The sequence below is a fragment of the Bombus vancouverensis genome, chromosome 17 (assembly GCF_051014615.1).
Source record: "Bombus vancouverensis nearcticus chromosome 17, iyBomVanc1_principal, whole genome shotgun sequence".
Classification (NCBI taxonomy): Eukaryota; Metazoa; Arthropoda; class Insecta; order Hymenoptera; family Apidae; genus Bombus; species Bombus vancouverensis.
Window position 1 is genome coordinate 7,745,958 of NC_134927.1, and position 15,163 is coordinate 7,761,120.

The following is a 15,163-nucleotide window of genomic DNA, read 5'->3' on the forward strand; positions in this document are numbered from 1 at the left end:
GATATTTCATGTTTAAAGACCATTCAAGACTCCTTCTTCCTTGGTTTTGGAGATAAAAAGCGTTAATCGAATCATTCATGCATAACATTATCCACTTTCAGTAGTAGGGTGATGTTATTAAAAGAGTCAGTATCTTGAAGTGTATCACATCGAATATCGTTACAGTACTGTGACAGACGTATCGGTATCTGCTATCGCCAAGTCGCATTTTCGTACGATATTTGGTAAACATTACGCGGTGGAAATAGCATCAGGTAACAGGTGATGCCTTGTTATTCTGTATTCAATTGTGTCTTTCATTTATGTCTTTGATTATTATCAATATCATATGTATCAAAAATATCATCGGGACATTAACTACTACAATAGTTTAAATGAAGTTTTTGAATACTCAAATATTTTGTATTTTACATTCTACACACTAAAATGGCTCATTATTTTAATTTTGCAATAATTTATCACCAGTCAGTAGAGGTAATCGGAACATTCGCCTTCGTAACCTACTTGCACGAGAGACATTATTTTCTGGCAAAAGTTGTATTTAGGATCGGGTTTTCATCACTTATTATTAGGATTTGCTTCGAGTCTCGCGTTTATGAAAATTGTAATACGCTCCGCGGTGACAACATTAACCGTGCGATATATTTTATGCATTTTACATTTTAAATAGTAAGTTCACTTGTTTTTAGTAAACAAAGTGAAGTATACATACGTAATAGTAATTACATATAAAACAAACGATGTAGTAGTAGAGGGAGTATGTATTTACGCAATTATTTTATTAAATCTAAGCAAAATACTCTACATCATGATAAAATATATTTCTCTTGTTACATTTATTACATTCCTTATAATTATACTTGTTAGTTATTTAGATGCAGCGTCCAAATATCTCTTCGAATAACAACATAAACTAAGATTAAGATTAAGAGTGATTGACAGTTCCTTTAAATATTTACGGATTTCATATCCTCTGGGCTGTTGGGTCACATAATTCTTTTACTTTTTCCAAATACAGTTTGTCTGCAATCTATGGCAAATATGATATCTATAAAATCTAATCTATGGCAAATATTAGAACTGAAAGTGTGAAGACCCTGAAACATGGATACAATCAATCAAGAAACGAATGAAAATGGGACCAATGAAGGATTGAATAAGACGAATTCGCTCGAGGAATTCTACGCTGGTAGTGGGATCCTTGTGACAGGAGCGACCGGATTCCTGGGAGTAGCTCTACTGGAAAAACTGATGCGCGTGTGTCCATGCATCGCTGCCATTTTTGTACTAATTCGCCCAAAAACTAACGAAACGATAGAACAACGATTTAAGAAGCTTATAGATGATTCCGTTCGTAAATATAATACTTGTTTCCTTCAAAGTTTAAGCCTGTCAGGAGCCAAATTGATTGACTGTCATTTCTGGAATTCTCGTTTTCAGGTTTACGATAACATTAAAGCGAAACATCCCTCAGTTTTGAGCAAAGTTTACCCCGTGAAAGGTGACGTGAGTCTGCCAGATTTAGGTCTTTCGCGAGAAGATAGAAGTCTGTTGTTAGAGAAAGTAAACATAGTGTTTCACTCCGCGGCCACTGTGAGATTCAACGAACCGTTACACGTGGCTGTTAATGTGAATACAAAAGGTACCGCTCGTGTCATCGAGCTTTGGAGCGAACTAAAGCATCCGCTTAGCTTCGTCCACGTCAGCACAGCTTTTAGTAATGCGAATCTACATGAGATTGAGGAAAAAGTTTATACGTAAGAATAAGTTATATGAAAACGTTGTTCCACGGTTTACGAATATTATATTTGTAATTATAGCTCGAAGAATATGTTCACTTATTATTAATTTTGCAGCACGAGTTTGAAAGCTTCAGAGGTGATCGATATGTGTGACAAATTCGACGAAAGGTCGATTAATGAAATAGAAAATAGGATTTTAAAAACATATCCAAACACATACACATTCAGTAAGAATTTAGCAGAGCAGCTTGTAGCAAGCAAGTGCAAAGATCTGCCAGTTGCAATAGTGAGGCCAAGCATAGTTGGTGCCTCTTTGGAAGAACCATGTCCTGGTTGGATACAGGGTACTTCTGCATTTACAGGTACTTCCATAGATATTTTTCAATAGTAATTGTTCAATACTCGTCATATTTCGGAAAAGTGTAGTTAATCTATTGTTAATCTAAAATGAGAGGATTTCCACCAGATCATCATTATTATAGTTCAAGTTTGTTGTTGTTCACAATTATGAGAATTCATTCCAATCTATTTAGTGCTATATTTCTGATAACCGAAACTCACAAATAATTTCTAAACCAATGTTACCAGGTCTTTTTCTGCTGGTGAGCAGAGGATGTGCAACAACAATACCGGCTAGGAAAGATGCAAGATTGGATGTAGTGCCTGTCGATTTCGTAGTTGACACGATAATATGTACTGCATGGCATGTCACGCTACATCGTAATCTTAAAGTTAAAGTTTACAACTGCACGAGTAACGCTAATCCTCTTAAGTAAAATTTATTACGAATCTTTTTTAACACATGTAATTCCATTGTTACAGTATTCCAAAAATTCAGTTTATTTAAGTAATGTGGAGAGTTCGTAAACAAACGTAGAATACAAAAGTTCACTTTTGCTCTCAATACTTCAATTTAGAAAAGTAATGATGCAATATAATATTTATTTCAATTTCATAATATTTTCCGAGATACTCGTATGACAATAAACTGTGCTTTAAGTATAATTTTAGAATCAATAATAATGCAAGTGTTTCAATTGACAAGGTGGGGTCCGATGATAGATGCTGTGGTAAAATATAGCATAGAAATGCCACTGAACGATACACTATGGTATCCAGGTTGTTCAGTCGTAGCTAATAGATATATTTACAACGTTCGGAGTGTAATTCCGCATGTTTTGCGTGCATTTGTCATAGATGTCATTTTAAGACTCCGAGGTAGTAAACCAGTGTGAGTATTCTACTCATCCACGAACAACTAACTATCTTTCGGGGATAATCTCTGACTTCGTCTATAATAATAATTAAAAATGATATTTCAGAATGATGAAACTACTCAGAAATGGCAATAAGCTGTTCACATTCATAGGACATTTCTCCTTGCTCGAATGGACTTTTCAACAGGATAACTGTTCCGACTTGGCCAGGAAGGTGAAAATGTTGAATGACAGCGATATGGTCAAACTAGATTTACGGGATATGAATTGGGAGAAGTATTTTGCAACTTACCTGATGGGAATTAGGAAATTTATTCTAAAACAAGAATTTATGTCAACAGCACGACAAAGATTATCAAGGTGCGTATAAAAGTATCTTGGTATAAAAAAATAGGAACTTCTATAAATACATATATTTTCTGTTATTTCAGGTTGTACTGGATACATCAGATCACCGAAGTATCCGGTATAATAATTTTGATATGGATAATACTATGTTTAGTGCACTGACTATTTGAACATTACTTTTTTCTCTTTGAACCAAGAACAATATAAATAGAATTTTATAAATGACGGAATCATCATTCCTTTCATTTTGTCTTTTCACTCGTTTCAATTCTAAATAAATTCATTTATGACATTGCTTAATAAGGATGTATGTATTTGTCGGGTTTACATTAGACTTAGAGTTAGGGGCGTGAAACGAATCTTCGTTTGGATTACACGTCGTCGTTATGCAATAGAGAAGACATTGACTAGTGCAAATACGATTATTATAGAACTGGACAAGTAACCGTGGTAATTAGATACTCGAGAAACTAATGACAATGATCTTAGGTTCAATAACGAATCCGCGGTCGACGGGATGATAGATGAACGTGCTCACAAAATCTAAGTCAAACGCGTAATATTCACTGTTACTCTTTTCGTCGATGAGATCGCAAGTGAGAATGAATTTCCGTCCCCATGATGCCACAGAGGAAAACTATATGGGGTGTGTCTAAAACTATATGGGATTCGTCGAGGAAAGCTTTCATTCAGAAAATAAGGGAAATTGGCGTTGCTGCTAATTGGTCAATCTCTATATCGATGGTGAGAAAAAGATGCTAGCCGACCTTGAGGGAAAGTTGCTAGTGGGAGACGTCGTTCGTTGAAAAAAATAGATCTCCCCTATCTTATTGTAGTTGGGGCAAAGACTGTTTGTTTGAAGGACTTTAGTTAGCCAAACCTTAAGATTTATAACGGGCCCTCGAGCTAGCTGAACATGTACTGCGGAGACGCATCGACATCTGGCAATCATCTTACTCGAAGAATAGGATGTGCGTGTGGCGAGCCGCGGGACAGAAGCCGTTGGAATGTTTACTGTCGCGTGTCGCCACGAATATTTCTTTTAAGGAGAGCTATAGGATTACTCCATACCTTTGTTAGACAAAGCGTTCATCCCGTGACCGCGGCTACGTTCGGCGACTGACTGTCGCCTCGAGCCCAAGCTCATTATCACAACTCTTGAACAATTACAATCGGATTGAATAACTACAATTGTTCAATTACAGCTATAGTAGACTCTAGGTTAGAATGTTGCGGGATTATCCAAAATTCCAAAGGCTCCGGTGTTCTTTCATCTCCGACATATATTTTTAAAGTTTGAACTATGATTTAATTATAGTCTGAATTTAAACTTTGCCCTGTGCATTGGTACTCGTATAAATAATATCTTTAATACTGAGGAATTTCAATGCAGTTATTATATATTTGCCTTATGCATTGCTTCAATTTTTATTCTAATATGTTATATCGACCTTTTTATTATATCGTAGGTAAAACAAACCGGCATGATGGACACCAAAGAAAATTGTTGGAAATTTTTCATCAATCGAGTTCGAAATTTGTTAAAATGCATTCTTTGCTTTTCTCCCGTTGGTGCAACATTATGAAACAGGGCTAGACAGTTTCCAGCAATCGTAAACAACACTTCGATCAATTGGTTTCAAAGCTAGCCACAGGATGCTTTGAGATCCGTTTCCACCAGATTCTAAGAAGTAAGACAATTTAGCACATTCTTTATAAAGCTTAATAAGTCATTTAGTTAATTTAATTTATGTTAAGACATCAGTGTGAATGAAAACAGATATTATATTTTACATTTTATTAGATTATTTATTACATTGAAATGTTTATAAAATCAATTTATCAAGGGTATCTCTATATCGCATCTCCGATATTTGTATTGTATTATTTTTTGGAAAAGACGATAGAAGGTGATTTTTGGAAAAGGTATAAACATAAAACTATTATTAATTTCGTAACATTTTATATGTAATAATAATTTACGAGTACATTACTGAATCGCATTTAAACAACTTGTTCACATTCGCACGCGCAATACTATGTGAAATAAATAGGATAGAATTCCATTCTCTATCATTTGTTTGTCATTATTGATACCATGGCCGTTTGGACAGTCTATAGATTACAACAAATAGACTTACACTACTTTCAAAATAAATCATTATTAATTTTAATAATTTTAAAATCTAAATTTAAAAAAGTTAACAAATTTCTTAACCTACATTTTTAATAATTTTTAAATTTAAAATTTAAAAATTTTTTAAATCTAAATTATAAATTACTTATAAATAAGAAAAATCACACTAAAGTATATGTAAATTTGTCGTTTCCCTAACTTTTCCCAAAAATGGACTTACACCACTTTCAAAATAAACGGTTCGTAATCGCTTCATTCGATTATTACTTATGAATAAACTTAATCTGTCTTCCTGATATTATTTTATTTTCATCTACTAAGTTTATCATTGTGATATTTACTGATTGCAGGAATTAGAAGACCTTCTAAAAAAATACAAGCCATCAACTTCTTTGTTCATGTCATACGTGCATACTAGCGTTAATGATATATCTTCGCTTTATTTACAAAACGAGAGAAGATAAAACTATACGACTCCAAAAACGTTTTTGGAGTAATAACCTAATTATTATATATATAATACACAACAAACTTTGGATAAGTGCCTGTAAATACCTGGTTGTTATCTCCAGCGCTAAGGAGAATTCCTTCCAAGGTGTCTTCCAATATCTCGTGAAACTCAGTAGCATAATTTAATCCGAATCCGAAAGTTTTTCAGATACTACTAATTCAGTGATGAAACACTCTAACATTTGACTTTTTATAAATTGTAAGATTTTTCTGTTTAAAATAGGCGTAAACACGATATATCTATTTCGGATCGCATTTAATAGGCAAAACAAAATAAGTTGGAGTCCTTAAGTAAGCAAATTGCGTTGCCTCTATTTTGGTTATATGGCTCATTGCTGCTGTTCCCCATAGTGCTGTTCCGTACGTCCAGATTGGTGTTATGACCATTCTATATATTTTTAGTTTGTCTTCTATGCTTAGTTTGGATTTTCGACTTGTTAGCCAGTACATTTGTCTCCTTGCCATCTGTATTTTGTCTATTGTTGCTTTAATATGCTGTTTCCATGTGAGTCGTGAATCTAAGTGGAGTCCTAGGTATTTGACTTGCCTTGTTTGTATTATGTGTGTGCCATTTAGTACAATGTTTGGTTGTTTCTGTTTTCGCAGGGTGAATGTAATGTGTTTGCATTTTTCGGGGTTTGCTTTGATTTGTTTTGCTTGAAGCTACTTTTCTATTTTTGTGATATGTTCTTGTAGTAGTGTAACTGCTGTTGCAGGGTTAGTGTGCCTGACTAGTACAGCTGTGTCATCCGTGAATGTCAGTATTTTCCTGTTGTTAGTTGTTGGTATGTTGGCCGTGTATAATGTGTATAGAATTGGTCCTAGGACGCTTCCTTGCGGAACTCCTGCCTTGATTTCTTTAGCTTCCGAGTGTGTGTTTTTGATTTTTATTGTGAAGCTTCTGCTGCTTAGGTATGATTTGATTAGTTGGTATATCTGCCCCGGGAACTGTTTCCTGATTGATTGTAGTAGGCTAGTGTGGTTTATTTCATCGAATGCTTTTTCGATGTCCACAAAGAGTGCCGTGCAGTATTGTTTTGTTTCCAGCGCCTGTAGGATTTCATTGACGAGTCTGTGCGTTTGTTCTATTGTGGAGTGTTTGTTTCTGAATCCGAATTGGTGATCCGGTATTAGTTGATTCTTCTCTATTCTTGGTTTTATCCGGTCGTAGATTATTTTCTCTAGTATCTTAGAGAACACCGGAAGTAGTGAGATTGGTCGATAGGACTTGGTTTCGTGTGGGTCCTTGCCTGGTTTGGGTATTATTATGATTTGTGCCAGTTTCCAGGCTTTTGGAAAGTATTGTGTTCTTAGTATTGCGTTTACTATTATTGTGATTTGTCTTATCGCTTTTGGCGGAAGGTTTTTCAAGATTTTGCGTTAATTATGTCGATTCCTGGTGCTTTATTGTTTTTTGTTTTCTCAATTATGTTTCTGATTTCTTGTGCTGTTGCTTTGGGTATGGTGTAGTGATTGTCAGTAGGTGCACTAGTGGTTAGCGCATCCTCGTCCGTATGAATATTGTGGTTGCTGTTGTTGATTTTATGTGGGGTAAATGTGCTGCACAGGTGGTTGGAAAATTCTTCAGCTTGCTCTTCGTTGCTTCTTGCCCATGTGTTGTCTGCTCTTCTGATTGCTGGTACAATTTTTGTTGTCTTCTTTATTCGTTTTGTGGCTTTCCATAGGGAGTAGTTGTAGTTCTCGTGAGCAGATAGTGGCTCGATGAACTTTGTGAACTCGTTGTTTTTGTGCTCTTTTATTTTGTTTTTTGTTTCTTTTGTGAGTTTGTTTAGGTGTTTTTTGTTTTCTTTTGTTCTGTGTTTTGGCCATTTTGCTTTCGCTTTTCTTTTTTCTCTAATTATTTCGAGGATGTCTAGTGGAACTGTTTTTGTTTGTCTGTTGGTTGTTTCAGGTATAGTGGTTGCCCTTGCTGCTTCTTGGATAGTTTCTGTGAGTGTTGTTACTGCTTGATCGATGTGTTCAGGTGTTTTCAGTGGGATGTTGCAGCTGATTTTGCTCTCTATTATTTCTTTGAATGTTTGCATGTTTGAATGTTTCTTTGAATTTGGTGGTTTTATTGCATAGCTTCTCTGTGCTGCTATAAAGTATTGGTTTGTTTCTGTATGTAATTATTATGGGCGTATGGTCGGAGCTGAGCTCGAGGCTGGATGCTATGTTTAGTTTATTTGCGTTTAGTCCCTTTGTACCTGCAAATTCTGGCAGGTCAGGTATTTTGCTCAGGTCTGTCGGCCAGTATGTCGGTCTTCCTGTGGATAATATATTGAGGTTGTTATTTCTAATGTATTTTTCCAAGGTTCTGCCTCGAGGTGTGGTGATTCTTGATCCCTATAGTGTGTGCTTTGAGTTATAGTCTCCCGCTGCAATATACTTGTCACCTAAGTGTCGGAAGTAGTCTTCCCACATTTGCGTTGTGATTTTGTGTCGCGGCGGTACCTATACTGCTGACAACTGCAGTTGGTTGCTGTTAGTGTGTACGGTAACGGTAGTTGCTTGTATATGTTCCTTACTGACCTGGCTGTATAGGTGATGTTTAATATCGTTTTTTATTACTACTGCCGTCCCTCCGTGTGCTTTCCCTGAGGGATGCTTGGTGTCGTATATGGTGTAGTGCGGTATTTTTATGTAGATTTTTATTGTGAGGTGTGTTTCTAAGACGAGTAGTGTATCGATGTTATTGCTATACAGGAATGTTTTAGTTTCTAGGGCCCTTTGTTGTAGCCCGTTAGAGTTCCAGGCTGCTATTTTAAGCGTGTCTATTTTTATTTTTTGCTCATCATGTTAGTAAGTAATTGTAACATGACTGTTATCTGCTGTGTTTGCTGTCTGAGGAGTTCGTTTTGTTCGCTTATCATTTTTATGAGTATTTCGGTGTTTTTTATGGAATGTTTTATTAACTCTTTGATTTCTGTAGTGTCGTTGCTGTGGTTGTTCTGTTCTTGATTGTCTAAGGGTGACGACCGGTTGACTACTTGCGCGTAGCTTCAGTTTCTAGCGGTGTTGATGTTAGTGTGGTTATTGTCCCTTGCGTGCTGTGTTTTTGGTGTTGACGTAGGTTCTGTGTTGTCCTGTTGCGTGTGGAGATTGTTGTGTGTCCTGTTACGAAGCGGCGGAAAAAGTTTGCCTTGAAGTTGCTTTCTTACTAGACAGCCTTTGTAACTCGCTGGGTGATTTCCACCGCAATTGTAGCATTTTACGTCGTTTATTTTTCCCATGTGTGGGCAGTTCGCTGTTAGGTGCTTTTCTGCGCACTTGACACACGCCGGGTTGCAGGGTTCCTGTTGCAGTAATTTTTAGTGTGTCCATATTGTTGACACCTCATGCATTGTGGTGTGTCTTTTTTTGCCTGGGTGGCTTGACTGTGATTAGTGTGTTTAAGATTTTTTTTAATATCGAAAATTTCCTTGTTGTTATTTTTAGGTTCTAATTCTATTAAGAATAGCGGTAGTGGTTGCTTCGTATCGTACCTTGTAATATTGTTTATAGTTCTTGTTTGGTGGCCCATCAGTGCTAATTCGTCACTTAGTTTTTTTGTGTTAATTTTTGGGTGCAGTCCTCTTATAACTACTTTGTAGCACCTTTCCGTTTTGAGCTGGTACGTGTGGTATATGGCATTTTTTCCCCTTAATTCTTTTATAACTTTTCTGTAATTTTCTGGTGTGTTTGTTTGGATTTTTATTTGTTCTAGTTTTGTTTGTTTTATTGTGTAACTATCCTTTCCAACAATGTTGTTAAGTTGATCGATAAGCGGGTCTATTATTTGCGCCTCAACAAATATTGGTGGAGGTTTTGTAATGTGTGTTGATTGAGTTGTGGTATTGCTTGTTGGGTCGTCGTCTAATTCTTCTGTTAGCGAGCTGAAGGAGTTTCTTAGCGGTAATTCTTGCAGCCATCGCTGGTGTTCCATATCTGGGTTGGCTGTTATTTTTCTTTTTTTGTTATAGCTGGTTACCTTTCAGCTTTCGTCCTGTTGAGTTGTTGCTTTGTTGTTTTCCATGTCAACTTCTATTGTGGCTGAGCAGTCCTGTCCTTGGTTTGTTGGTTGACGTGTTTTTAATGTATCTGCTGTTTTGTGTATGTAATATTGTTCTTGTTTGTTTATAATTCTTATCGGTGGAATATTTCCCATAGTTGGTTTGTGTTACGACCGTTCGCGGAGAGACGCGGACGCGAGGAAAACGCGTCAGCGAGAGGCGTAAATTCTCGCTACGATTCGGTGAATCGACGCCGCGAAGTAGTCGTTCCCCTGTTTCGGTTAAGATAACAGAGGTGGTTGATTGAATATGACACAGTAGTAAGTTATATTTCACCGTTTATTCCACAACTTATAACGAGGATAGTTACACTGGTGCGTGTGTACGAGATGATTGAGTGACTGATCTGCGGGTGTGTCTACCCGCTCGAAGGATGTTGACCGTTCGAAGGATGTAAAATCAGTACCGTCTTGGGAGACGATGATGTGTCGGAGGAAAGCTAGGGATGGGTGTGTCTAGCGCACGGGACCATCGGATTTGTTGGTGCCGATGTTATTTAGGAGAGTGAGGGAATAGGCTTCGTTTTTAATTGGTTAAACGAAGGGTCTTAACCGCCCTCGAGAGAAAGTAGTTAGTGGGAGGAAAGTTGCAGCGTGCGTGAGAAAAACCAACTTTCCCTTGTCCAGCCGTGGTAGACAATAGTCTTTAGAAATTCCTCGGAACCAGATGTTTGTTTGAAGGACCTTAGCAGGCAAGTGACTCGGGTTTATGACGGATGCTTAAGGCTATTGAGGGTACGCCGTACGGAAGAGCGGACATCTGGTGTCCGTCTGGCCCGCGGTGTGTGACCTGGGCCAGGCAGAGAGTCGCCCGGCGTAACAGTTTGCTAGCCTTCTTGATATAGGACACGGGTTTCCACCGTTTGGCTATAGGCGTAACCGTTCGTAGTTTTCTCTTTCCCACTTGCCGCACTTTCTCCGGAGCACTGTTTCACACGCCCATTTAGCTCGGCCGCTCGGGCAGAACTGCGCGATAAGTTGACGTCGAGGGAAGCACCCGTAAACTAAGACTGACAATTATAATATAATCTTTGTTTTCGTCGATTCTACATAAATAGAGTCATCAAGCATGTGTTACGCACCTGAGAAAACCCCTTTATCATCTGAACATGAACCATTAAAATCACAAAGTTTTTAGAACGAATACTCTACTCTTTCAATTATAAGACTATAAAAGCCATTTCCAATCTCCAGAAACCAATTCTTCTTGTATTATTCCTCAAAGAGTGAAATTTATTTTATTTTGCGGAATAATTACAATCCTTAACACTTTACAATTAAAATACTGATATTTTCTACAAAGTTAAGCGAAATTTATCCTACGTAGTAAACACTTTCGAACTACCTTTGAGATATCAAAACTTATTTAAAAAAGAAAGACGAAAATCTCCGTAAGATTTATGACGTGGCACATGCATGGCCGTAAAAATTGTAAACATTCTCGTAGAATATGATGTTCTATGATTTTACATGATTATAATTCATAGCGGTTTACCACAGACGATTTATAATAGTTATTTACGATTTCTTTTTCTACAGGCAAAGGTGAAGAACACCGACGCCGCGGGCGTTCGAACTTTACATTTTCTTACATGGAATGCTCCGGAAGGTCATTAAAAACGAAATGTATGTCTTTGAAACTTGTGAGAAGTTGGATGTCATTGCTAAAATGTACGGAGGTACGAAAAGCAGGTTTTTCGCATATGGAAAGAAATATAATGGTTTTACAGAAAAATGTTTAGATTTACACATGCGGACTTTGGAAAGTCTACAAAATAATAAATAAAAGGATAGTGTTACATCCTGTGACTCTCTACACGAACCAGGCCCCACGCCGCGGGCAAGATGTCTGCCAGATGTCTACACACTCTTATTGCATACCCTCAATAATTTTAAGGACCTACCATAAATCTTAGCATTTTCATAGTTCAGGTCCTTCAGACCAAACAAGTGTCTTTTCACTTCAAGTGTTACTTAAATTTATGGTTTACTCCGTGAAGGTACGGGAAATTTGGTTTTTCTCACGTACGGTGTCTCCCGCTAGCAATTTTCTCTTGGGGGAGACTAGAACCCTTCCTTGTCCACCAACCTTTTTCTTATCCAATTAGAAGTAACGACTATTGCCCTCGCTTTCCTAGCCAAAATTACAATCCACCAAACTAATGGTCCCGTGCGCTAGACACATCCATCAATAGCTTTCCTCCACCACATTATCAAATCGACTGATTTTCCATCTCTAGATAAGTGAACATCCCTTGAATGCTTTTCCACCCTTAGATCCGTCATCTATTTAACTTATATCCATATGCACCGTGCGTAAATGTCTATGTCTATAAAGTTGTTGGAATAATGTGTATATTGTAACCTGTTACTTCAGTGTTATAATCAGTTCAACCACTTCTATTACCCTAAACGAAACAGGGGATCGAACACTACGTGGCGTCGATTATCCAATCGTAACGGGAATTTACGACTCCCGTTGGCACACTTCCTCGCGAACGCGTCTCTCCGCGGGCGGTCGAACAGATAGAAATCATTAAACTGTCTTTTCTCACCCCTTTGTTATTCGACATTCGTAATGATAAAAGAAGCGCGCTAACGAATTCGTGCTAACGCATTTCGAAATTTCGTGAAACTGTTCGCCTAGAAATTATGTAAATTACTACTTGGTTACGTGATAAGCTGACTGTGAGCAGTAATATTAAGTACTATATCAAGAAGAATCTCGACAGAAGAAGTCGGAATACAACGATAAATACAAGAATATTATTATTCAACACGTATATATCACATGGTGACCCCTTATATATGTAACCAGTGTCGAGAAGACACGTTCTTTCTATCAAAAATAGTTTCTTAATAATTTTATAACGAACTGTTAAGGAAATGATACATTTACACTGTACATGAGAGTGTGTGTGTAAGGGTTAGAGGGCGTCAAGGACTCAGTGGAGACAAAAGACTGTTGCCAGATGTTAGAAGAATCTAGGCTAGTCGGTTGGCAACCAGCGTGCGTGCAAGACGTTCTTAGAGAGGAATATAGGTGTATAACTGTTGTATGAGAAATATAGTCAATAATTTGTATTCCCAAATCCTCGAATTTCCTTAACATGGTAGCAGAGCGTGGTTACTAGTTTTGCAAGATATTTAGTGCGTGGTTACGATCTTGCGAGTGAGTTTTCAGTAAAGAAAAAAAACTTTCAGAAAAAAATATACTTCGAGCACGTAGGAACGCTTGAGTAAGAAAAGAAAAAAAGAAGAATCAATTAAAATGGAGAGATCGGAAATCATGATACCTATATTCGATGGTGAGGATTATGGAATGTGGAAGCAAAGAATCACGATGTTTCTCAAATATAAGGAATGCGAGGTTGTTACAACTAGAATGAAGAACGAAAGAGACGATGAAGACTGGGACAAAAAGGATTTGAAGGCGATTAATATAATTTATAGTGCAATATCGAACAGACAATTGGAGTATGTTAGGGAAGGAAAAACGGCGTATGATATAATAAAAAGGTTCGATGAAATGTACTTGAAAGAGTCGACGGCACTGCAGATCGTATGCAGAAGGAGATTGGAAAACATAAGACTGGAGAACTACAGTGATTCAGCATCATTCTTTAACGATTTCGAAAAATTAATCAATGAATTAAAAAGTGCGGGCGCACAAGTAAGTGAGAGGGAAAAGCTGAATTACATGCTGAATACGTTACCCGAAGAATACAGCTACATAGCGGACATAATAGACGCATTGAAAGAAGAGGATCAAACGGTAGCGTATGTAAAAAATAAAATAGAGGTAGCAGAGAAGAAAAATAAATCCAATCGAGGAGAAAGGCAAACCAACGCCTTTTCTGCAAAAAAGGAAGGATGCTTCAGATGTGGAAGATTAGGACACTTTGCGAGAGAGTGTCAAAATGGCGTCCAAGCGGAAAGCAGCAACGGCTATTGGCATGGGCCAACACGTGGTCGAAACAGAGGAAGAGGGAACAAAGGCAATACGAGCAGAGGACGTGGAAACTTTCATCGTCAATCAACAACCGGCACGGGCGAGCATGGAAACTCAAGAGCAGGCATATGGATAGCAACGGCGCACACAGCAAACAGCAGTGAGGCGAATGAGATAAGTAAGAACGAAATAGTGTGGCTATTAGATAGCGGTTGTACTGATCACATAATTAATGATATAAATTATTTCGATAAATCTATCGACCTAAAAGAACCGGTAAATATATATTTAGGCGATAATAGACCGATGAAAGCGACAAAAGTTGGGAATGTTATAAGTTATTTTGAAGCATTCGGAAAACAAAATGAAATAAATATGAGGAAAGTATTTTACGCGAAAGAAATGTCCGCAAATTTGATTAGTTTAGGTAAACTAACAGACAATAAGAATACGGTTATTTCCAAAGGAAATATTGCGAAAATAATAGATGAGGATAATAAACTTACAGCTGTAGCGTTCAAAGAAAATGGGACATATAGAATAAAAAGTATATTGAAAGGGAAGAAGCACTTAGTAAACAGCGCCGAACGTAGTGGTATGAGTAAAAAGGAAAGATGGCATAGGATGCTAGGACACGTAAATTTTAAATATTTAGAGATTTTGGGTAAAGAGCAGCTAGTGACTGGCATACCGAATGAATTTGAAAAGGAATTTTTGAAATGTAGGGTGTGTATAGAAAGCAAAATGCATAACTTACCTTTCAAAAATAATCGAACTAAGGCTAGGGAAATAATGGAAATTATTCATACGGACGTATGTGGTCCCTTTAAGACCACCGGATTCAATGGAGAAAAATATTTCATTTCATTTATCGATGATTATAGTAAAATAGCTAGGATCTATTGTATAAAATCAAAAGATGAGGTCTTTGATTCTTTCGTACAGTTCGTAAATGAAGCCGAAAATTTAACGGGCAAGAGGTTAAAAATATTAAGATGCGATAATGGTAAAGAATATTTAAATAATCGAATTTATAAATTTGCTAGGGATAAAGGTATAAGAATAAATAATTGCCCAACATACGTACATGAATTAAACGGGACAGCGGAAAGGTATAATAGAACAGTGATGGACATGGCGCGTTGCTTGTTAGCGGAAGCGAAAGTACATAAAAGGTACTGGCCGGAAATAGTTTGTACAGCGGCA

At 37.2% G+C, this 15,163-nt stretch overlaps 1 protein-coding gene and 1 pseudogene across 2 annotated transcripts; one reads left to right on the forward strand and one right to left on the reverse strand.

The window, feature by feature from the left end:
* LOC117159300 (phospholipase B1, membrane-associated-like) overlaps positions 1 to 15,163 on the reverse strand; it is a 106,386-nt pseudogene that overhangs the window by 41,390 nt on the left and 49,833 nt on the right.
* LOC117159287 (fatty acyl-CoA reductase 1-like) lies at positions 113 to 5,378 on the forward strand. Of its 2 annotated transcripts, XM_033339003.2 has the most exons (9): positions 113 to 261; positions 1,019 to 1,350; positions 1,441 to 1,757; positions 1,857 to 2,104; positions 2,331 to 2,514; positions 2,788 to 2,973; positions 3,065 to 3,319; positions 3,391 to 3,425; positions 4,777 to 5,378. In XM_033339003.2, the coding sequence occupies exons 2-9, from the start codon at positions 1,105 to 1,107 to the stop codon at positions 4,902 to 4,904; spliced, it is 1,599 nt and encodes a 532-aa protein (XP_033194894.1). In that variant the 5' UTR covers positions 113 to 261; positions 1,019 to 1,104; the 3' UTR covers positions 4,905 to 5,378. The 2 variants fall into 2 exon arrangements, with proteins under 2 accessions (XP_033194894.1, XP_076482291.1); XM_076626176.1 differs by lacking the exon at positions 3,391 to 3,425 and having other exon boundaries at positions 4,777 to 4,912.